The following is a 25,891-nucleotide window of genomic DNA, read 5'->3' on the forward strand; positions in this document are numbered from 1 at the left end:
CGATTTCTAAGACTCAGTGTCAGATTGATTTACACTTCATCTACACGGTTATTGGAAGTTATAATTTAAAATATGTTGTAGATCCGAGCTTTGAAAATTGATCGTGCACACATAAAATGATACCAAGATTGATTCAAAGAGTAATTTCTACTTTTTACTTTGCATTGCAACAACAGAAACAGTTGTTGGAGTAGAGCTATTGCAACTATCACGGACTAAATCGTACCGAAAAGGACGTAATCGACCATATCTTCGAACCACGAAGTAAGTTTTCAGTCTCAAAAAAAGGTTGCAATTTGATGTTCATGACATTTCGGAGATGTTACAGTGCGTAGTAGCGTACTAACTGGCAAACTTTCAGAACTACCGTAGGATGATGTTCAAAAACATGGCAACTACTAGTAACGAGTTGTACCTCAGGGGGCCCTGAATAAAGTGCCACAGCCTCTGTATGTATTGGTAAGAATGCAGGGAACCTGCATTAAATCAGCTGTTTAGCACCGTACATAAATCCAGTATGAAATACTGTATACTGAGAGTATGAATATAATAAGAATTTTCTAGGGCTCCATAATGAGATTTTACACCGGTAATCTACCAGCCAGGTGCGGAAATAATAATCATGATCGACGCGAATGCATCTGGCGCCGCTGTTGGTAAAGTACATGAGTCAGATCGTGTTTGTATCGTTGAGCGCGTCGATGTTACTTTGTTACGCCCATTTGTTGTTTTGATTTGACATCTTTGGTTATGGAGGGCGCGTAGAATGTAGTGTTTGTTTGCGATTAAATGATTGGGTTTAAACGTTTATCAGTCGGCTTTGAAGGTTATAGGACACATTGTATGGTTTCCTGCTACTCAAAGCAGGATACTGTTTTCCTATGGATATTTTAAAAATTTCAACATTAGTGGTGTATGCTGTAGCTGGAGCAATAAGATTTTGGTTTCTAAATTCAGATTATAGGCAAATAATTGCAGACCGTGTTGAGATATCAACGCCTCTGAACTCGTGGAAGAAAGGTAAGCTCAAATGGCCTTTAAGGCTCTTGGCCCTGTGTAATTAATATTTCTGAGAAAAATACTAGTCGACATTATCGCTTATACCGGTAAGTTGCACTATGCTGTTGTAAACATAACGAAAAATGTGTTGTGGACAGAAAGTACTGTTGTCAGAAAAGTTTTAATTGCGTAGTAAGTGAAACATAATAAAAGCTATTCCCTGGGTGTGAAGAGAGCTGTTTTAAAATTTGTCCGTAAATCAGTTTAGAGGTTAACCCGCTGACAACGTAACGGAGCGCATTTTGTATATCTTCTAACCGGTTTGATGTGGTCTGCCACTAATTTCTCACCTGGGCCAGCATTTTCGTCTCGGAGAAGTAACCGCAAACGACGCCCTCAATTATTTGTTGTATGTATTCCAATATCCGTCTTCCTCTACAGTTTTTACCCACTACAGCTCCCTCTAGTACCATAGAAGTTAATCCCTGATGTCTTAACACGTGTCCTATCAACCTATTCTTCTTCTTGTCGGTGTTTTCCGTGTATTCCTTTCATCGCCAACTTGACAGAGAATCTCCTCTACGTTATCAGTCCGTCTGATTTTCAACAGTCTTCTGCAGCACCGCATCTCTAATGCTTCGATTCTCTTCTGGTTTGTCCACAGTCCACACTTCACTACCATACAATGCTCTGCTCCAAACGTACATTCTGAGATGCTTCTTTCACAATTTAAGTCGTATTTTTATACTAGCAGACTTGTCTGTGCAGGGAATGCCCTTTTTGACAATGATCTGCCTTTTATGCCATCCTTACTCCATCCATCATTCGTTATTTCGCCGCGTTGTTGGCAGAATTCCTTAACTTTGTCTACTTCGTGATCCCGAATTCTGGTAAGCTTTGTATTTACTCTCAATCCATATTCTGTATTCAGTACACTGTTCATTCCATTCAACACATCCTATGATTATTCTTCACTTTCACTTAGGATATCAATGTCATCAGTGAATCTTATTGTTGATATCCTTTCATCCTGAATTTTAATCCCACTCTTCAACATTTCTTTTATTTATGTCATTGCATCTTTGATGTACATATTAAATAGTGGGGGCAAAAGACTACATCCGTATCTTACACCATTTAATTTGAGTGCTTCGTTCTTGGTATTCCACCCATATTGTTCCCTCTTAGTTCTTGTACACATTGCATATTCCCATCATTCCTTGTAGCTTACCCCCTATTTTACCCACAATTGTACTTCTGTATCCCACTCCTTTGCACAATGATTCTTCCTGACTTGTCTCGTAAACTTCACCCTACTCTGCATCGTTACTGAACACATTGCACCATTTGACAGTGTCGAACACTTTTTCCAGTTCGACAAATCCTATAAATATGTCATGTGTTCCGTTGTCAACCCCAATATCAGAACTGCCTTTCTGGTACCTTTATCTTTTGTAAAATCCAACTGATCATCGTGTAATAGTTCCTCAATTTCCTTTTCCATTCTGTATATTACTCTTGTCAGCAACCTTGACACATGAGCTGTCAGGCCGCTTGTGCAGTAAAACTCACACTTGTCGGCTCTTGCTATCATCAGAATTATGTGTATAATGTTATTTTGAATGTGGTATATCGCCAGTCTCATTCGATGTACACAGCAACGTGAATAATTGTGTTGTTGCCACTTTCTCCAGTGATTTTTGAAATTCCGATGGAATGTTATTTTTTTCCCTTCTGCCTTGCTTGATCTTAAGTTGTCCAAAGTTCTTTTAAGTTCTGGTTCTAATATTGGATCCACTATCTCTTCTCTGTTGACTCCCGTTTCCTTTTCCATCATGTCATCAGTCAAGTTCTCCCACTCATAGAGGCCTTCTGTGTTCTCTTTCCACCTGTGTGCCCTCTCCTTTGCATTTAACAGTGGAATTCACATTGCACACTTAATTTTGCTACCCTTGCTTTTAATTTCACTGAAGGCTTTGACATTGATTCTTCCTGACTCGTCTCTCTAACTTCAGCCTTCTCTTGTGATTCTTGAACAGAGTAATCACTATTACCATCTGAAATTTATTGCAGAACTCAGTTAGCCTTTCTCCTCTCTCGTTCCTGCAACGGAGCCCATATTCTTCTGTAACATTTTCTTCTACTCCTTTCCCTACAATTACATTCCAATTCCTCATGGCTATTGGATCTTCATCCCCCTGTACATACTGAATTACCCGTTCAGTGTCCTTTTCCTCTTCACCTTCAGATCACATCATCAGCATGTATAACTGAACTGTCATTGTTGATGTTGGTTTGCTGTCAGTTCTGATGAGATCTGAACTGTTCACAGTAATTCACTCTTTGCCCTATCTTCCTATTCACAACTCCTACTCCTATTATACTATTTTTTGCTGGTGATTACCACACTGGACTCTCATTTGGGAGGACGATGGTTCAGACCCATGTCCGGCCATCAAGCTGTAGCTTTTCTGTGGTTTCCCTGAATCACTGCAGCAAATGCGGGGATGGTTCCTTTGAAAGGGCACAGCCGATATCCTTCCCCAGCCTGACATAATCCGAGCTTATGTTCCATCTCGTAATGACTTCGATGTCAGCAGGTAAACTCAGCCTTCCTTCTTTTACTTTTTTCTGCTGTTCCTTTTTATGGACATATATTTGTTTCTTCTTTTTTTGGTCAGTTGTTGTATTTCTTCAGTTACCCAAAGGTTCTTCATGATCACATTTCTTGCAGTTATATTTGTCTGTTCAACTTCTCTATTAAATAATCATTTTTGAGGTTTCTGTTGATCCAGAACTTCTTAAACATCTAAGCTCTCCAATGTCTGTGTTGTGGATAGCACCACGTTTTGGAGATGAAAATGTCAGAAAAATGATTTACTTTTCCTGTTTTCATTTGCTATTATTTTATGGCATGATATTCTGGAGCAACACACCATTCTGGAAGAAAAGTGTTTCATGTGTAGAAGTGGTAATACGGATAAGAGGGGATGGCCACTCTAGAGCCTCTTTTAGACATCTCTCTAACATCTGACAGCAGCCTTGCAATACATGTACTCAGTTACGAAGTTTGCTTTCTCCAACCAGTTACAGTTTGAAAACCACAGCAACATTCATAAATGCTATAGTACATACAAAAATGACTTACTCTATCCATCACTTGGTGTTAATGTGATGTATTCAGCCATAGAAATCCTTGGCCTCTTACCCAGTAATGGAAAGAATCTAATAGAAGATAAAATTAACTTCAAACACAAACTGAAGTAGGCCTATTTTAATGTTATGAAAGTGTAACAGAAATACTTGTTTCTTGAATAGAAATCATTGGAATAAAGACAATGTTGTTGTTGTTGTTGTTGTGGTTGTGGTCTTCAGTCCTGAGACTGGTTTGATGCAGCTCTCCATGCTACTCTATCCTGTGCAAGCTTCTTCATCTCCCAGTACTTACTGCAACCTACATCCTTCTGAATCTGCTTAGTGTATTCATCTCTTGGTCTCCCTCTACGATTTTTACCCTCCACACTGCCCTCCAATGCTAAATTTGTGATCAATTGATGCCTCAGAACATGTCCTACTAACCGGTCCCTTCTTTTTGTCAAGTTGTGCCACAAACTCCTCTTCTCCCCAATTCTATTCAATACTTCATCATTAGTTATGTGATCTACCCATCTAATCTTCAGCATTCTTCTGTAGCACCACATTTCGAAAGCTTCTATTCTCTTGTTGTCCAAACTATTTATCGTCCATGTTTCACTTCCATACATGGCTACACTCCATACAAATACTTTCAGAAACGACTTCCTGACACTTAAATCTATACTCGATGTTAACAAATTTCTCTTCTTCAGAAACGCTTTTCGTGCCATTGCCAGTCTACATTTTATATCCTCTGTACTTCGACCATCATCAGTTATTTTGCTCCCCAAATAGCAAAACTCCTTTACTACTTTAAGTGTCTCATTTCCTAATCTAATTCCATCAGCATCACCCGGCTTAATTCGACTACGTTCCACTGTCCTCATTAACTTTTGTTGATGTTCATCTTATATCCTCCTTTCAAGACACTGTCCATTCCATTCAACTGCTCTTCCAAGTCCTTTGCTGTCTCTGACAGAATTACAATGTCATCGGCAAACCTCAGTTTTTATTTCTTCTCCATGGATTTTAATACCTACTCCGAATTTTTCTTTTGTTTCCTTTACTGCTTGCTCAATATACAGATTGAATAACATCGGGGAGAGGCTACAACCCTGTCTCGCTCCCTTCCCAACCGCTGCTTCCCTTCCATGTCCCTCGACCCTTATAACTGCCATCTGGTTTCTGTACAAATTGTAAATAGCCTTTCGCTCCCTGTATTTTACCCCTGCCACCTTTAGAATTTAAAAGAGAGTATTCCAGTCAACATTGTCAAAAGCTTTCTCCAAGTCTACAAATGCTAGAATAGTAGGTTTGCCTTTCCTTAATCTTTCTTCTATGTCGTAAGGTCACTATTGCCTCACGTGTTCCAATATTTCTACGGAATCCAAACTGATCTTCCCCAAGGTTGGCTTATACTAGCTTTTCCATTCGTCTGTAAAGAATTCGTGTTAGTATTTTGCAGCTGTGGCTTATTAAGCTGACTGTTCGGTAATTTTCACATCTGGCAACACCTGCTTTCTTTGGAATTGGAATTATTATATTCTTCTTGAAGTCTGAGGGTATTTTGCCTGTCTCATACATCTTGCTCACCAGATGGTAGAGTTTTGTCAGGACTGGCTCTCCCGAGGCCGTCAGTAGTTCTAATGGAATGTTGTCTACTTCGGGGGCCTTGTTTCGACTCAGGTCTTTCAGTACTCTGTCAAACTCTTCACGCAGTATCATATCTCCCATTTCATCTTCATCTACATTCTCTCCCATTTCCAGAATATTGTCCTCAAGTACGTCACCCTTGTACTCCTTCCACCTTTCTGCTTTCTCTTCTTTGCTTAGAACTGGGTTTCCATCTGAGCTCTTGATATTCGTACAAGTGGTTCTCTTTTCTCCAAAGGTCTCTTTAATTTTCCTGTAGGCAGTATCTATCTTACCCCTAGTGAGATAAGCCTCTGCATCCTTACATTTGTCCTCTAGCCATCCCTGCTTAGCCATTTTGCACTTCCTGTCGATCTCATTTTTGAGACGTTTGTATTCCTTTTTGCCTGCTTCATTTACTGCATTTTCTCCTTTCATCAATTAAATTCAATATTTCTTCTGTTACCCAAGGATTTCTACTAGCCCTCGTCTTTTTACCTACTTGATCCTCTGCTGTCTTCACTACTTCATCCCTCAGAGCTACCCATTCTTCTTCTACTGTATTTCTTTCCCCCATTCCTGTCAATTGCTCCCTTATGCTCTCCCTAAAACTCTGTACTACCTCTGGTTCTTTCAGTTTATCCAGGTCCCATTTCCTTTAACTCCCACCTTTTTGCAGTTTCTTCAGTTTTAATCTATAGTTCATAACCAACAGATTGTGGTCAGAGTCCACATCTGCCCCTGGAAATGTCTTACAATTTAAAACCTGGTTCCTAAATCTCTGTCTTACCATTATATAATCTATCTGAAACCTTCTAGTATCTCCAGGGTTCTTCCATGTATACAGCCTTCTTTCATGATTCTTGAACCAAGTGTTAGCTATGATTAAGTTATGCTCTGTGCAAAATTCTACCAGGCGGCTTCCTCTTTCATTTCTTAGCCCCAATCCATATTCACCTACTACGTTTCCTTCTCTTCCTTTTCCTACTGTCGAATTCCAGTCACCCATGATTATTAAATTTTCGTCTCCCTTCACTATCTGAATAATTTCTTTTATTTCGTCATACATTTCTTCAATTTCTTCGTCATCTGCAGAGCTAGTTGGCATATAAACTTGTACTACTGTAGTTGGTGTGGGCTTCGTATCTATCTTGGCCACAATAATGCGTTCACTATGCTGTTTGTAGTAGTTTACCCGCATTCCTACTTTTTTATTCATTATTAAACCTACTCCAGCATTACCCCTATTTGATTTTGTATTTATAACCCTGTATTCACCTGACCAAAAGTCTTGTTCCTCCTGCCACCGAACTTCACTAATTCCCACTATATCTAACTTTAACCTATCCATTTCCCTTTTTAAATTTTCTAACCTACCTGCCCGATTAAGGGATCTGACATTCCACGCTCCGATCCGTAGAATGCCAGTTTTCTTTCTCCTGATAACAACGTCCTCCTGAGTAGTCCCGGCCCGGAGATCTGAATGGGGGACTATTTTACCTCCGGAATATTTTACCCAAGAGGATGCCATCATCATTTAACCATACAGTAAAGCTGCGTGCCCTCGGTAAAAATTACAGCTGTAGTTTCCCCTTGCTTTCAGCCGTTCACACTACCAGCACAGCAAGGCCGTTTTGGTTAGTGTTACAGGGCCAGATCAGTCAATCATCCAGACTGTTGCCCCTGCAACTACTGAAAAGGCTGCTGCCCCTCTTCAGGAACCACACGTTTGTCTGGCCTCTCAACAGATACCCCTCCATTGTGGTTGCACCTACGGTGCGGCCATCTGTGTCACTGAGGCACGCAAGCCTCCCCACCAACGGCAAGGTCCATGGTTCATGGGGGGGAGGAAAAAAAGACAATGTAGTTCTTCAAAAAACCACTTCGGTAAATTTAGAGACTTTGTATTTGAAGAAGACTGTCCATTATGCTGCCATCGCCACAACCTCATGTAGTGATAATGAGAATAACAGAGGGATGTAGATATTCAGTTTTTCCTCCTTTATTCTGCAAATGGAACAGGATAGAAAGTTGATAACATTGCTATGTTGTGCTCTCAATAATTCACTGTACATTAGCATGCAGAGTATGTATGTAGGTGTAACAAACATTCCAGTCTCCCACGATTATTAGATTTTCGTCTCCCTTTCTATTACTGAGTTACCATTTCATTTTCCTCATGTGCACTGTGTCATTTTCTGCTTACAACAATATCCATGTATCTGAGTTAAAAAAACACCTTTGACTCTTTCCACATCCCAGAGAGATTCCTCTCCAAGGGATCCATGGAAAACGATAAATGTATTGTAACAGCATCATGTATATCTGAACTATAGTTGTTGGCATTGATTTGCCGCCGATTATGTTGAGAATAGTTATATCACATACCTTTTGTCCATTGTTCACTCTTTGCCCTATTTTCTTATTTATAAGGAATCCTCCCATTGTACAATTTTCTGATATTGTTGATATTACCCCGTATTTGTCTGCAAGTTGTTTTATCTTCTTTCCATTTCACTTCACTGACCTCATTTACACCTAAATCCAGCCTTTGCATTTCCCTTTTCAGATTTTATTGCTTCCTTATCACATTCAAAATTCTCAGAATGACTCTTGCAGAATATGCTGCCAAAGAATTTAAATCTAAAAGCAAAGGCAGTAAGACCCTCACACTTAAATCCTGTAATTAAATATTTTGTCAGCAAGCGAGAAATGGATTCACTTTGACATCGGATAGTAACACAGTGCATCGACCTGCTCGGAAAAGTAATCACCAATGATGATTACATGTTCAACAGTGTACTAAAAAAATGCCCTTATGAGATAAGGGCAACAATATCTGAAAATTCAATACAGAGAAGGATGTCTGCAATACTTTTATTTGAACTGTGCTGCTTAAGAGCAACTAAATTCCAGGTAAGCAAGCTATCAGGCACATATGAGAAACAGAAATATAATTGTGGAGGAAATTATGTTGAAAGTAGGATTCACAGAAAGAGAAATAAAGGCATTATTAAACAGGAGATAACACTGACCAGTCCTACTAATAACAGAAAAATAAATTTATATGCCAATTCATTTGGCCCAACTGCTGCTCTTTGAAACACTTCTGCCATAATACATAAATGAAAATGCACAGAAAAAGTATTTTGGGATACATATGTCGAAAGCTTCAATATCATAACAAAAAAATCATTTAACAAAAGATTGGTTGTAGCAATGAGGTGTATTTCTTAGCAGTTAAAGAGGATCTTTTTACCACATATGCTCAGTTCTTCATATGTTTTTGTAGAACAATACTGCTTGTTGGTTCATACAAGGATACAATTACATACATAATCTGGGTTTCTCTTTACCAGTGCTCTGCAGTTCTGCCTAATATGTAGGACTGGAGCTCTTCTTCTAATTATTGCAATTTTCTGAGAACATAATTAAACTAGTCCTAAATCTGCTCCCGCGTCCGGCCATCCTGATTTAGGTTTTCCGTGATTTCCCTAAATCACTCCAGGCAAATGTCGAGATGGTTCCTTTGAAAGGGCACGGCCGACTTCCTTCCCCATCCTTCCCTAATCCGATGAGACCTACGACCTGGCTGTTTGGTCTTTTCTCCCAAACAATCCAATCCAATCCTAAATCTGCATAGCACTCGATGCCTCTTGCTCTGTTCTTGTTACTTCCTTTTCTTTTCAGTAGTTACTCAGAATGCCTTGACATGCACACAGACACAAAAAAGAGCTGTCAGTGGCACCAAAGTTAATGTCCAAGCACTTGTGGATGATGCAGGAATTGAAATTAAGGTACCAGAGGAAAAAATAGAAATGCTGAACTCCATTTTCAAATTTTACTGTTCAAATGAAGATATAGAAGTACGGCTTACCTATTTTTTTGACATAATTACCACCAGACAGTAGATGCTTGTCATTTTATGGGATCAGCCTTTGTATTGCTGTGTCAGTGTCTGTCACCTGGGAATGGAACAGTGCAGTATGACAGTAATTTTCATCTCTTCATCATTGTGAAAAGGCTAGTGAGAGGAAATCCAAGAAAATACGGAAATCATGAAAGCAGGATCAGGACTGTACTGAGGATGAACAAAAAACTCCATTTGAACTCCTCCTTAACATTTATTGTGCACTGAGCTGTATGTGAGTGACCATTGTCATGGATCAGTACTTCTACACTGAGCATTTCACATCTCATTTGTTAAGGATCATGATATCTGTGAGAAATGGTTGCTGCAATCCATAATTGCGGAGTGGAAGTTCTCCACCTCCACAAGGTCATCATTGATAAGGGTCTGTCTTCCATGACCCTCTTCAATATGACACTTTGGCAGCCTTTAGAACATTGCATACACCAGTGATCCATCATTTGTAAATCTAGAAGTAACTTTGGTTGGTTTGTGGGGGTTAAAGGGACCAGACTGCGACGGTCATCGGTCCAGTAACTTTGGACTTAGCCTGGGAGGTGCGTTGGAACCCTTTCTATTCTTGTTCTGTCCCCCCTGCGGGTCCGGGGCTTAGAATAGGCCTGCAGTATTCCTGCCTGTCGTAAGAGGCGACTAAAAGGAGTCTCAAATGTTTCGGCCTATATGTGATGGTGCCCTCTCGGGTGTGACCTCCATATTTCCAGATTCTTCCGAAGAGCGAGCCAATTGGGGAAGGGCGCCTTCCATGATGCAATGAAACCTTTAGCCAGCTTTCTCCTCGTCGCATTGCCGTCCCACTCGTTCTCCATCTCTTGGGCGAGGATACATTCCTGGGTGCGATTTCCACCATGCACTGTGCAGTGTTGCTTTTTCCGGAGACGTCAACCATGGACTTCCTTGCCCCTAATATCCATCATGGTAGCCAGTCCATTGTGGTGGGGCCACCATGTATCCTGTTGGTTGTAGCCCCCTGACAACACAGGGATCGCTCTGCTGATGCCTGCGCCGTTAACTCCCCACGTACGCCAAGGAGTAGATGCCTATCTCCCTGGGGCATCGGACTCCCGGCAATGGCCATACTACCAGGTGTCCCTTGTTGAGGCTGGGTGGTGCCCATGGGGAGGGCCCTTGGTCGGAGTGGGTGGCATCAAGGCGGATAACCCGCAATGAAGTGTGGTACATCATCTCTTGCTGGTTGCCAGCCGCCAGCAGTCCCCAAGCGTTCTCGGGCTCAATTCAACTCCCAGAAATACGATCCCAAATCGTTCCTCTCCCTGGCCACACCGTTGGATGGCAGTGACACTTATTCTCCCCAGTTCCTAGTTTATAGGAGAGCTGATGGGGAGTCTTTCATGTTGACAAAGCCTCAGTTCTTTGCAGAGCATTTAGAGGACAAGTTTGGGGAGGTGGAGGGCTTATCCAAAATGTGCTTTGGGTCAGTATTGATAATAACGGCATCCTCTGCCCAGTGACGAAGAGTTTAAATATGGTTCAGGGTATTATTTTCCATAGGGACCATCTCCTAATGCAGTCTGATGACGAGCTGTGCGCCAATTTAGAGTGTCGAGAAGTTCATTTTGTCTGGCGTGTTCATCGGGGTCCGAACAATAATCGGATTGCTACCAGTGCCTTCATCTTGGCCTTCGAGGGTGATACATTACCAGAGAAGGTCAAGGTGATGGTCTACCGCTGTGATGTCAAGCCCTATATCCCTCCCCTGATGCGGTGCTTTAAGTGCTGGATGTTCGGCCATATGTCTTCCCGCTGTACTTCCAGCCTCACATGTCAAGATTGCAGACGCCCATCACATCCCAATACTCCATGTGTCCTGCCTCCCATCTGTGTCAACTGCGGAGAGCATCATTCTCCTTGCTTGCCAGGCTGCAGGATCTTGCAGAAAGAGCGGAAAATCATGCAATATAAGACCCTGGACCGACTGACCTATACTGAGGCTAAGAGGAAATATGAACGACTCCGTCATGTGTGAATGATTTCCTCATATGCCGCTGCTACAAGAACCGTGATAGCCCCATCAGTTCAGCGAATTCAAGTTGGCTCACCAAGCCTTACAACTCCGCATTCCACCTTGCCCACGGGATGCACTGCCCACCCTGTTTCCTGCACCACCTACCTCGGGAGCACCTCCCCCCCCCCCCACCCCCCCCTCCCACCCCACCCATCGGGGATGTCCGTCCCCGCTTCTAAGCCGGAGAAGTGTCCAACTTCTTCGGCTCCTCTTGCCCACAAGGGGTCCCTTGGGCCCCTCCCTTCCCAGGTTTCCACAAGTGGGAAGGATGATGCCCAGCAGTGGCATAAGTGCCTACCAGCAGCTGGTCATAGGGCTTCGCGATCCTCCTCCGTCCCCGAGACTGAATCGGTGAAGCCCTTCCAGCCAGTGAAACCCAAGGAGCAGCGAGAAAAGTTCAAGAAGACCTCTAAGACAAAGGAACTTGTGGTGGCACCCACCCCACCGCAACCTACAAGCTCTGCGTCTGAGGGCGAGGTAGAGATTCTGGCGTCTGCTGAGGACCTAGATCTCACCGGACTCTCAGACACAATGGATGTCACTCCACAGGTACTCAATCGGTGGCAGCAGGTGACCCAGCTGCATAATCTGCCTCCCCGGTCCCTTCACGCCTTTCTCAGCCATGGACAATGTCTTCCTCCAGTGGAACTGCAGCAGTTTTTTCCACCATCTTGCTGAGATCCAACAACTTGTCAGCCTTCACTCTTTCCTCTGCATTGCTCTTCAAGAAGCTTGGTTTCCGGTGATGTGAACCCCTGCCCTCCGTGGCTATCTGGGTTATTATAGGAACCGGGCAGCATATCAGAGGGTATCTGGTGGCGTCTGCATCTGTGTCCTCCACTCCCTTTACAGCGAGTCTATCCCTGTATAGACACCTTTAGAGGCTGTCGCTGTTCAGGTGTGGATGCCTCTGGCTGTTACTGTCTGCAATCTCTATCTTCCACCAGATGATGATGTCCCGCAGCGTGTTATGGCTGCGCCGCCACCTTTTCTGTTACTGGGCGACTTCAACGCTCATAACCCTCTGTGGGGTGTGTAATGGATCTGGGAGATGTGTTATTTTCTACCGGATTTGTCGATACCAAATCTAATGAGGGAGGTTGTAAATGTTTTCTTATGTTTTTGTCAGAATATTTTTTGTGAATTGTAATTTGCCTTATTTTATGCTAATTTGCTTATATGTTCGAGAGTGACAATATATTGATTAATATTAGTAGATGTGACGAATAGTATCAAAGAGACTGGTTACAAGTGGAAGCTTGTGTGTTGTGTGAAATGTCTTTGACGCTGGAGTCGTCTTTGACCGTAGTCAGTCAGCAGTGAACACTCGGTGTGTGATGGTGGAACAATGTACAGGTCCCCGTTATAATAATTTGCAAGTGACCAGCAAAAATGAGTTATTGTACTACTTTTTTATATAAACATCAAGAAGGAAGCTCATTCGGAAAAATGGTATTTGAAGCACCAAAAATGAGGCAAACGCATTGAACCAGGACATTTCCGCAGCCGACGAAACAGCATTATGGAATCATACTTTCACTAGACGACTGAAGCCAACACAAAAAAGTCAAATATCATCTTATAAACATCCATCTTAAATCGTGCAATGCTCCGTTCAGTAAGTGGGAATTCCAAAGTGCCCTAGCTGCTTGCCCTGATACGGCTCCCAGGCCTAATCGCATCCACTGTCAGATGCTCAAACACCTCTCAGTGGACTGCCAACGACGCCTCCTAGACCTTAACAACCGTATCTGGGTTGAGGGTGAGTTCCCGTTGCAGTGGCGGGAAAGCATCGTAATCCCTGTGTTGAATCATGGCAAGAACCCACTGGAGGTGGACAGCTACCACCCCATTAGCCTCACCAATCTTTGCAAGTTGCTCGAACACATGGTGAGCCAGAGGTTGAGTTGGCTACTTGACTCTCACGGCCTTCTGGCTCCGTCTCGGGGTGGGTTCCATAAGGGTCACTCTGCCGCCGATAATCTGGTGTGCCTGGAGTCTGCCATCCGTACGGCCTTTGCCCACCGTCAGCATCCGGTCGCCATATTTTTTGACATGCGGAAGGCATACGATACGACGTGATGAGGCATTTCAAGGCTCTGACGTTGTCTGTACTGACGGTTCGATGGATGCTGGTCGTGTCGGTTATGCTCTTACCCAAGGGGATCATTATGAACAACACCCATTGCCGGCTGGCTGCAGTATTTTCACTGCTGAGCTGGTCGCCGTATCTCACGCCCTAGAGTATATCCGCTCCTGCTCAGGTGAGTCCTTCGTTATCTGTAGTGACTCCCTGAGCAGTTTACGAGCTATCGACCAGTGTTTCCCTTGCTCTCATCTGGTGATGGCTATCCAGGAGTCCCTCCATACTCTTGCCCGTTGCAGCTGTTCTGTGGTCTTTGCATGGACCCCAGGTAATGTTGGCATTCCGGGAAATGAACGTGTTGACACGCTGGCCAAACAGGCTGCGAGAGCACCAGCCTTGGAGATTGGCGCTTCAGAGAGTGACCTCAGGGCAGTTTTGCGACAGAAGGTACTTTGCACCTGGGGTGAAGAGTGACACACTCTTCCGTCACCCAACAAACTTCGGGCCATCAAGGAGGCTACCGGTGCGTGGCACTCCTCCTTGCGGGTCTCTCACAAGGACTCTGTTGTCCTGTGCTGGTTGCGCATTGGCCACACCTGGATAACACACAGGTATTTATTGCGCTGCGAGGACCCAACTTTATATCACTGCAGGTCAGCTTTGACGGTGGTCCACATCTTGTTGGACTGCCCACTTTTAACTCTGCTCAGGCAGACATTTGTGCTGCCTAATACACTTCCTGCACTTTTATCAGATGACGTTGCGATGGCAAATTTAGTTTGGAGTTTTATTCGTGCAGGGGGTTTTTATCGCTTGATCCAAGTGTTTGTCCTTTTTTTTTGTGTTGAGTCTGGCCTTTGGCTGACGATTTTAGACTGGGGTATTTAGTGAGTTTCTTGGTGGTTGGCTTTTCCTTTTTTGTTTCTATGGTCGGCCAACCACTGTCACACTCGGTGTGATTTTAATTCCTTTTTTCTGGTCTCAGTCTGTGTCTTTCTTGTCCTGTGTTGTCTCTTGTCATCACCATTGTTTCTTCTTATTCTTTGTGGGTGCTTCAAGTTCGTGGAAAAGGGGCCAATGGCTCTAGTAGTCTGGTCCCTTCAATCCCACAAACCAACCAACCAATATTTATTCTTGTTCTGTATTAATGATCTGGCAGACAATATTAATAGTAACTTCAGACTTTGACAAGATGTTTGAGTTATTTATAACCAAGTGAAAAGAAAAGAAGAAAAACTGCACAAATTTTCAATTAGACATTGATAAGGTTTCAAAGTAGTGCAGTGTTTGGCGCCTTGCTTTAAATTTATAGAAATATAAAATGTGCTTTTCACAAAACACAGAAAAGTAGTATCTGATGACTACAATATTAATGAGGCACAACTGGAATCAGTCAAATCTGGGTGAATTATGTGGCAAAACGAACCCTTACTGGGTTCAAAGCACTGTCATGTGTATAAAAAGGAATATTCCTTACAAGTCATCGGCTTTGACCAGTGAGTAGGAAATGTGCAACCAACTGTGTAAACAATATGACAACTATAATGTGATATCAGAGTTGATTTCTTTCAAATGGCCTAAGCTATTGATCAGTCTGCACCACAACCAGGACTTTTTTTAACTTTCACACTCATTGGCTTCGCCAACTAACAACAAAGCTGCGAATATACACACCAAAATGTAACATCACAGCAGCCATTGACATTGTCACTGGTCAGACAACAGCTTCTATCAGATATTCCTCTTGATCCCTGTCATGTTTACTCTCTAGAAGCAAGGGAAACAGGAGTAGTGTACACTCCAGTATTAGAAGTGGAGCAGTGTCGCACGCTACGTACCTGTATGTGTGACTGAATGAAGTTATTATTTAGAATAAGAGCAGAAACACTGTTTGCTGTATATCTCACCTTGGCTGCTTACAATGTGTTATGCATTAGTGACAATATCAGTGGAATTACCTTCCTTGGTGATGCCATTATTTTTTACAGCTATGTCTGCTGTTCCAGTCACAGGTGACAATGCCGACTCCTTGTTCAAGTCTGTGCTAACCAATTTTATTATATTTTCAGTTGCCTCGTCCATCAAAGTATCCCTCCTCCAGTTGTCATCACATCCATTTTTGGAATGATCAGCACATCTAGTTACCTACTGTCACAACGGTGAATTCTAATGTTACAGTGACACTAGAAAACTGACCAAGTGATCTGATGTTTCGCATTTATTTCTAATAACACTCGGTGATTCCCAGTACCTGTTTCAAATTATTTCTGGTGGAAAGGTCTAGAAGGAGGGCCATTCACTCTTACGAGGCTAACCGGAAAGCTGATTGAATCTAAAAGCAACAGAATTGACACTGAAGCCTCCAAAGTACGAGGGTAAGTCAGTTATTATCCACAAAGTAGTTATAAAATTTTATTGCAATCAAATAGGAAACTTACAAGAATGTCATTTTTTGACATAGTCTCCTTGTGTTTCAACACACTTGGTCCATCGGTGTACAAGCTTCCTGATGCCCTCATAAAAGAAGGCTCTCAGTTGAGCTGCAAGCCAGGAATGCACCACTTCTTTCACTGCTTCATCTGATAGAAATTGATGGCACCTTAATGCCTGTTTGTATGGACCAAACAAGTGATAGTCAGAAAGGGCAAGATCGGGACTGTATGGAGGATGGTCCAGTACTTCAGGTCTGAGTTTCTGGAGCGTTTCAGCAGTGTGGGCAGCAGTATGTAGACAGGCATTGTGCAACAACTCAACACCTTATGACAGCAATCCTCAGTGTTTGTTTCGAAATGTAGGCTTTAGCCTGGCAGTAAGCATCTCACTGTAATGTACACTGTTTATTGTTGTGCCCCTTTCCCCATAGTGTTCCAGTACTGGACCTTGTGTGTCCCAAAAAACCATAAGCATCTGTTTTCCTGTGGACAGTTGGGTCTTGAACTTTTTCTTGCTGGGTGAATTTGGATGTTTCCATTCCATACTACGCCATCTACTCTCTGGCTTGTAATGATGGATCCATGTTTCGTCACCAGTAATGATCCTGTGTAAGAATTGTCCTCTTCCTTACCATAGCGATCCAAATGTTTTTTGCAGATGTTCAAGCGCATTTGTTTATGCAACTGTGTGAGTTGTTTCGGGACCCATCTTGCACAAACCAAGGTCTGTTGTGGATGATTTTGTAGGCAGAACTGTGATTAATTTGTAGACGATGTGCTACTTTGTCAGTAGTTAATCATCTGTCTAAGAGAATCATTTCACGTGAATGCTCAATTTGTGGCGATGGAACGATCGTCCAGCTCCTTCATTGTGCGTAATACTTGTGCGACCATTTCAGAATTTTTCAATCCATTCATAGACACTCCGTTGTGGCAAAACATGGTTCCTGTATTGTGCCGAAAGTCTTCGATGAATTTCGGCCCCTGCTATGCCTTCTGACTACAAAAGACAGATCACTGAAAGTTGCTCTTCTTTGGTGCAAATAGACAGCGGAACAGCCATGATTAGCAGCATGGCAGTGATAATGAAACTAACCTAGCAGCTTGAAAATTGCAAAGATACAACAACAAATAAACAAAGCATGTGTCTTCAATGTAAAATGACAGTACGACCAAAATAAACAAAAATATAACTAAATTGCGGATAATTATTGACTTAACCTCATAGCATTATATCAAAAGGCTTGTGGCAGGTTCTTAGGTGACACATAACAATGGTTTACTGGCAGCAAAAATCTCGGCCATTATTATTTTTGGGTTAGAGGACAATGCACAAATCCCTTCTTTTAGTTAGGTTGTGCCATAAATCTATCTCCTCTTCAATTCAGTTCGGTACTTCTTCATTGGTTATTTGTTCTACCATTCTAATTTTCAACACTCTCCTCTAGCACTACATCTGAAAAGCTTCTGTTATCATCTTGTTTGCGCTATTTATTGTCCAAATTTCATTTACGTACAAGACTAAGCTACACTCAAGACAAATGCCTGAGAGAAACATTTAATTTTATATTTGTTGTTAACAAATTCCTCTTTTCAGTCTGCATTTTATATCCTCTCTAATTTTGCCATCAGGTCATTTTACTGCCAAATGGGTAAACTCATTTACTACTTTTGGCATCTCATTTTTAATGTATTTTTCACAATCCACGTTAACTTTCTATTTTTCCTTCTCTTCATTTCTCTACTATTGAATTACAGTCTTCCATTACAATATAGTTTCTCTCTCATTTAATTATGTCAATAATGTCTTCTATCTCATCATACATTCTCTCAATCTCTTTGTCATATGCAGAGCTAGTACACATACAAATCTGATAAACTTGTACAACTGGGGTTGGTGTTGGCTTCATATTGTTCATGCCTGTGGTAATGCATTCTTTATGCTGTTCATAGTAGCTTGCCTGCATTCCTGTTTTCTTATTCACTATTAGATGTAATCCTGCATCACCCTTACTGCTTGATTTTGTGTTTGCCAGAAGTCCTGTCCTTCCTGCCTCTGCACTTCACCGATTTCCACTACATCTAATTTCAGAATATCCATTTCCTGGGTTAAAGTATCTAACATTCCACACCCTGGCCTGTAGAATGTCAGTTTTGTTTTTTCTCTGATGATAACATCCTCCTAAGTATTTCTTACTCAGAGATTCAAATTGGAGATAATTTTACTGCCACAATATTTTACCCAAGGGAATGCCATTATCATTAACCCCCATAGCAGAGATATATGCCCTTGGGGAAAATAACAGAGCCTATAATTTCCACTTTCTTCCACTCGCTTCCACTCATTCCCAGTACCAACACAGCAAAGCCATGTTATCTAATATTATGGGGTCGTATCAGTCAATCGTCTAGGCAGTTAACCCTACAACTGATGAAAATGGTGCTACCCCTCTTCAACGATTTTCATGGATTTGAAGTGGAATGACCACATAGGTTCATTCACAGTTAAAGCGGGTGACAGACTTTGAATCATTGGCAGGATACTGGGAAAGTGGAGTCAGTCTACAAAATAGACTGCCTACAAAACACTTAGGCATTCTATCTTAGGATATTGATCAAATGTGTCGGACTCACACCAGATACAATAATGGGGAACATTGAATGTATTCAAAAAGGGCAACTGAAATGGTGACAGATTTGTTTGATTCAAGGATGAGTGTCACTAAAAGCTGAAAAACCTTAATTAAAAGATGCTTGAAGATAGACTTAATCATCCGTGTACTGACTGCAGGACTCCAGCGGGTCTGATTGAAGCCCTGGTACTGAGCATGCATAACAACAATATTTACAGCACCTAGAGAAGTTGAAATATTGCGGAGAAAATGGAAACAACAACTCAGTAGAATACCTGGAAGCACACTATTCAGATTACACCAATTATAGTGTGCGCAGAGGCACTTCAGCAGTTTTTCTTCCTGTTCTTTATATGAGAATGGAACACCAAGAAACCCTAAAATTTGGTACACTGCCGAGTACCCTCTGCTAGTCACTTCAGTGGTCTGTGAAGTGTGTATGTAGATGCAGATGTTGTTTTGGTGTCACGTAAGCTAGTAAAACCACACCTGCTGTTAGTCTCATCATGTACCAGGGCAAATATGGATTAGATCGAGAACAGATACAAAAGTGTTTTCATAATTATGAGGTAACTGTTCCATCTTCATCATATTCCACAAACCACCTCATGGTGTTTGATGGAGGATACTTCTGGTACCACTAACTAATCCTCCCTACACTGTTCCCCTTGTAAATGGTGCGTGGCAACAGTGAGTGTTGGTAACCCTCTGAATTGACTCTAATGTCTCAAATTTTCTCATTGTGTTCATTATGCGAGATGTATGAGGGAGGAAGGAATATGCTGTTCAACTCTTCCCAGAAAGCACTCTCTCGAAATTTCATTAGTAAACTTCTCCTTAATGCACAATGCCTCTCTTGCAGTGTGTGCCAAAGGAGTTTGTTGAGCATCTTGGTAATGTTCTCGCAGTGACTAAACCATCCTCATGCTGCTCTTTTTTGGACCTTCTCTTTCTCTTCTATCAGTCCTACCTGGTAAGATTCCCATACTGATGAACAGTACTCAAGAACTGGTTGAATGAGTGCCTCATAAGCCACTTCTTTCATGGATGAACTTGAATTAAAGACCAGCAGAGAAGCAAAAATTTTAAGAGTTTGGACACATAAATAAAAACACTTAGTCTTAGTGCAATTCAAAAGTACCGGGTGATCAAAAAGTCGGTATAAATTTGAAAACTTAATAAACCGCAGAATAATGTAGATTGAGAGGTAAAAATTGACACACATGCTTGGAATGACATGGGGTTTTATTAGAACCAAAGAAAAAAACAAAGTATTGCTAGACGCGTGAAAGATCTCTTGCGCACGTTGTTTGGTGATGATTGTGTGCTCAGCCGCCACTTTCGTCATGCTTGGCCTCCCAGGTCCCCAGTCCTCAGTCCGTGCGATTATTGGCTTTGGGGTTACCTGAAGTCGCAAGTGTATCGTGATCAACCGACATCTCTAGGGATGCTGAAAGACAACATCCGACGCCAATGTCTCACCATAACTCCGGACATGCTTTACAGTGCTGTTCACATTATTCCTCGACTACAGCTATTGTTGAGGAATGATGGTGGACATATTGAGCATTTCCTGTAAATAACATCATCTTTGCTTTGTCTTACTGTGTTATGCTAATTATTGCTATTCTGATTAGATGAAGTGCCCTCTGTCAGACATTTTTGAACTTTTGTATTTTTTTTGTTCTAATAAAACCCCATGTTATTCCAAGCATGTGTGTTAATTCGTACCTCTCTATGTACATTACTCCGTGATTTATTCAGTTTTCAAATTTGTACTGACTTTCTGAGCACCCATTATATGCTTTGGTATTTTTAATAAGAAAGCCCACAAATTTATGGGTCCAAGGAATGGAGGATAGTGTGATGAAACCTAGTATAAGATATATTGAGCATAAATACGATATGGTTAGTTGTTAACGAAGGAAAATAAAATATATTTGTAGTCCTGATGAATAGGAATTTTTGTGCTTGATGTAATTCCTGAATAATGTCGGTCCCACATAGTTTGAGAATAAAAACAGACTCAATGGCATTAGCTACTGTTGTTTTATAAGGTAATATGGTTATTGCTTCTTAAATGCCCTCAATGCTGTCAAGTCACAGGAACCTCCTTCCTAGTCACCATGACCAACTATATCTTCAAACACAATTACTTTTCCTTCAAAGGCATTATCTACAAACAAATCTGGGATACGGCTGTGGGCATCCTCATGGCACCATCCTATGCCAGCCTGTTCGTGGGCTGTCTAGAGGAATCCATCATAAAACCCAGAATCCTAAACCCCTCACCTGGTTCAGATTCATTGATGACATGTTTGCTATCTGCACCAAAGCTGAGAGCACCCTATCCACATTCTTCCAGAACCTCAACATATTCTCCCCCATTTGATTCACCTGGTCCTAAGAAACCCAACAAGCCACCTTCCTAGATGCTGACGTCCACCTCAAAGATGGCTACATCAGTACCTCCATCCATATCAAACATACTAACCACCAGCAATACCTGCACTTCAACAGCTGCCACCCGATACATATCAAAAAGTCCCTTCCGTACAGCCTAGCCACCTGTGGTCGTCACATCTGCAGTGATGAGCAGTCCCTCTTGAAATATACCGAGGGTCTCACTCAAGCCTTCATTGACTGTAATTATCCTCCCAACCTTGCGCAAAAACAAATCTCCCATGCCTTATCTTTCCAGTCTCCCACCACCTCCCAAAGTCTCCCAAAGCATTCCCCTCGTAACTCAGTACCATCCAGGACTGAAGCAGCTGAATTACATTCTCTGCCAGGGTTTCGATTACCTCTTGCAGTGCCCTGAAATGAGAAATGCCGTGCCTACTATCCTTATCCTTCTCCCCCCCCCCCTCCCCCCATTGTGGTATTATGCTGTCCACTGAATCTACACAATATACTCGTCATCCTTACATAAACCCTGCCCCCAATCTCTTACCTCATGGCTCTTACACCTGTAATAGACCTAGATGCAAGACCTGTCCCACACATCCTCCCACCACCATCTACTCCAGTCCGGTCACTATCGTCATCTATCCCATCATAGGCAGGCCTACCTGTGAGACCAGTCATGTGATCTACAAGCTAAGCTGCAACCACTGTGCTGCATTCTATGTAGGCATGACAACCAACACGCTATCTGCCTGCATGAATGGCCACCGACAAACTGTGGCCAAGAAACAAGTGGACCACCCAGTTGCTGAACATGCTGCCATGCTTCACAGCCTGTGCCATATGGGTCCTGCCCACCAACACCAGCTTTTCTGAATTGCAAAACTGGTAACTTCCCCTGCAATATATCCTACATTCGTGTAATCCTCCTGGCCTCAACGTTCGTTAGTCACTGTCCTTACCCATCCAGCCTGTTCCGTGTTCCCATTCCAGCACTACACAGCTGTCATTCCACCATCACACCCAGTCATCTTATTTGTCTCCTTTTCCGCTACTACCCCCCCCCCCCCCCCCCACACCACCCATGCCCTCCATCTAACCTGCAGCACTTCACTGTCTGCCACCCCTCCGCCATACTATCCCTCCCCCTCCCCACCCCAGCCTCTGCCTTACCCCCCAACCAGTCGCCACTCCCATCATGCACTGGTGCTGCTGCTCACAATGTGGTTTCAGTTGCCTGAGACTGCAATCATGGGGGGGGGGGGGGCGTGCATGCATGCATGCGTGCGTGCATCTATTGTTGATGAAGGCCTTAATGGCCGAAAGCTTTTAATTGTGAGAGTCTTTTTTTTTTTTTTTTGCGACTTAGCATCTCTGCTATATGGAGAGTAGCATCTTTCCTTTTCATAATATTGTTACATTCCATCCTGGATTTTCAATTGTTTGAATTATTTGTTTCTTATTTTAGTTACAGAGGGTGTTTTCCTGTACAATGAAGGCACAGACCCATATTCTGGTGACGTGTTCCATGACACGCCAGTTGGATTGTTGATATATAGCTGGGTATTTAGCTTTGCGTCGTCATGGTTGAACATAATTTTTGTTGCATGTGACCTCTTGACAGCATATTTCTTGAGTAAAGCAGCAACTGTTTTCATGTCGGAGTTGGTGAGTTGCTTTAATGTATTTTGTGATATTATTATTATTATTATTATTTTACTCTCTTGTAATGCCGTAGTAATATCTGGCCAGTGTAAACAACCTTCTCTTAAAACAGCTTTTGTATATGGTTACAGATAATCTCTCTCTCTCTCTCTCTCTCTCTCTCTCTCTCTCTCTCTCTCTCTCTCTCTCTCTCTGTGTGTGTGTGTGTGTGTGTGTGTGTGTGTCACACCCTTTCTCTTCACACTCTTTCTCCTGCAGGTACACTAGTATGTCTTCCATTGCCTGGATGTGCTCTTACATGTTTATACCTTTATAAAGCATTCTGCATAGAGTAATTCATCATAATAATCCACATCTTCCTGTTCTTGACTTGACGGCTAATAAAATAATACTTCTGTAGTTAATTGATCAAAATGAAAATTAGATATTCAGTTTGTTGGCTGCAGAAATAAAATAGAGATGCAAGAAAGTTAAATGGAAATAAGTGAACAATGGTTTAGTGTATTTGGTAGCATTTTTGTGTACTTGTATCAGACTTCCTGCCACTGTAGCACAACAAACCAGAAAGAAGAGGATGTGGTTCGGAGAATTCTTTAATGTGCTTCTGAAACTGTATATTTTCAAATATACAGGTCGAAATATAAAATCTGCCAAATACAGCATTGATGGCATTAGAAACTGTTAAAACAAAATCACTCTGTAAAATGTGCTGTTGTTAGAAAATCAGAGCACAGGACACGTGGTATTGCTAACCAGTCACAACACAAAATCAGTGCACAAGACAAATGATATAATCAGCCAATCACATCACCACATTTTCAGTGTGTGAACACACAAACAAACAAAAAATATTAAGCATGAAACAGGAATAAAAGAGATGTTCCAAAGTAATGTACAAAGTGTACAGTATCAAGCAAGTGATCCTATCATGTACCTTGAACAGCAAACAAAGTGAAGGCATCAGTTTCCTCTAAAGGCACAGAATTGTAGTCGCTTGTTGTGCTTGCAGCATTCTTCGAAAGAATTATTGCACCACAGTTCTGTCACACAGGTAAAGTTTACATGCTGAAATGAGAAAGCAGTATGCTTGACGGAACACATACTCTGATAGGTAACACAGGAAATGTTCTGATCTTTCTAGCATATCATGGGATGGAACCTCTGATGTCCCACCATATTCTCTCCATGTTCTGTGTGTGAATGGAATGGTCTTTCAGATCTACAAAGTTCAAACTGTGATTCATTGTAAGGTTCTGGAAACCTTTAGTACCTAGAGTGTTGCATGAGCTGAAGCAGTCACTAATGATCATAATCCCAGGAAGGATCTTTTCTTTTATTATTCTTACCAAGACACCCTTGGTCCAAAAATCAGTGGGCTCAAGGAAGAATTTGTTTTACCCTCACTGAATTCCACTGAATAACCAACTTTTGAGATCCTCAAGGCCTTTGCTGTGTTTCCTTTTCCCAAATTTCACCTCTTCTGGCCCCCTTAGCTGTAGTGAATTGTTTATCATCCAGTCGATACACTCTTTATGGGAAGAGGAAGACCATGTGTACACCATGTGTGCGCATGCCGAAATTTGTGACAAATCTTTCCATCTTTGGTTAACATGTAACAACCAGTATGGCACAGAAGTCAGAGACTTTTTGGACCATCTTTCGTGAATCACTGAACCAAGTACCAATCTTGAGCACTCTGCTTGAATTTGCATTGCACACTGACCATGCGACTACTCTGCTGCACCTTCTGTGGGCACTGGCATCAGGAAGAGCCCTCATTCAGCAAAAAGTTACATGGCACATAGCATCTTTGGGCAACCAGTTTTTTGTGATGGTAGACTGTGTTCCACCAACCATGGTTATATGTCAGCTTTACTTAAGTTGTAAAATGGGGGCAAACAATACTAGCCTTCAGATGGGCCAAATTTCACAATAAATCACAGTGGTCGGTATAGTATCAATGGTATCAGCACTGGTCAAACAGTAATGTCACATTAAAGATTGACAGTTTCATGAAACAAGAAGTTTATGATCTAGGTTATAACAAATGGTTAGCTTCACCAACCGAAGCTGGTCTTAGTTTCCTACCTATCCACACACTCAGAAATTGTGACTTACTCTGGAAAAGAGCCAAATATTCGTGACATGCAAAATTATACATCTCACTGCCATGTCACAAACTACAGGTAAATCTGTCTCCACAATCAGATCTTGTATTTTCACTTTCACTTTCATTGACTTCGCAAATTCACAAACTAACTGTTACCTTCCAACTAACCTAGACCTTGATCTAAGCAACAGATCAGTCGTGCACCACAGCCAGATTTTTTGCTTCCATGTTCCTTGAGTTTGCCAACTCACAGCCACTCTGCCACATTCCAACCTACTAAAGATCTCAGGCTATGCTGAGGGTCTTCAACTCTTAAGAACACAGCCAGGAGTATGATATGAAGTCAAAAAGTGAACTCATTTTGTGGACAGTTACAGAAATTCTCTTATGCCCCTCTTGCACTATTTACATTGTACAGCAGATTAACAGCAGAAATGGCTCTTGGAGATAAGCTAGATTTGAAAATACTAATATAAGAACACTTAAGCAACAGTTTTAGGTGGTGACATAACTGTCTCCTGATGACATAGCTGTCACTGATATGTATCAGTAGAAAATGAATGGCCATCCATAAATGTGTGAAGTAGACATCATATTACAATAGAACGCTGATTGAGATAAATGGTTCTAAGCACAGTGCCGTTGGAAACAGGTATGGGACTAGAAAATGTGAAACCTATGCCAACTATTTCTGAGTTACTGAAAGAGGAGTTTAACAATATTATGAGAAGGAAAGTTGCTACTCACCATATAGTGGAGATAATGAGTCACAGATAAGCACAACAAAAAGATTTTCACACTTAAAGCTTTTGGCTAATGGCCTTTGTCAACAATAAACA

General features: G+C 41.9%; 1 protein-coding gene across 1 annotated transcript in view; it reads left to right on the plus strand.

Moving 5' to 3' along the window:
* Window positions 1-709: 709 nt before the first annotated feature.
* LOC124615323 (phosphatidylinositol glycan anchor biosynthesis class U protein) overlaps window positions 710-25,891 on the plus strand; it is a 92,048-nt gene continuing 66,866 nt past the window's right edge. The window contains exons 1-2 of the mRNA XM_047143123.1: window positions 710-1,020; window positions 22,746-22,945. Of these exons, the coding sequence (XP_046999079.1) occupies window positions 882-1,020; window positions 22,746-22,945 (339 nt within the window). The 5' untranslated portion in view covers window positions 710-881. The remainder of the gene's footprint in view (window positions 1,021-22,745; window positions 22,946-25,891) is intronic.

This window comes from Schistocerca americana, chromosome 5 (genome assembly GCF_021461395.2).
Source record: "Schistocerca americana isolate TAMUIC-IGC-003095 chromosome 5, iqSchAmer2.1, whole genome shotgun sequence".
In the NCBI taxonomy this organism is placed as follows: domain Eukaryota; kingdom Metazoa; phylum Arthropoda; class Insecta; order Orthoptera; family Acrididae; genus Schistocerca; species Schistocerca americana.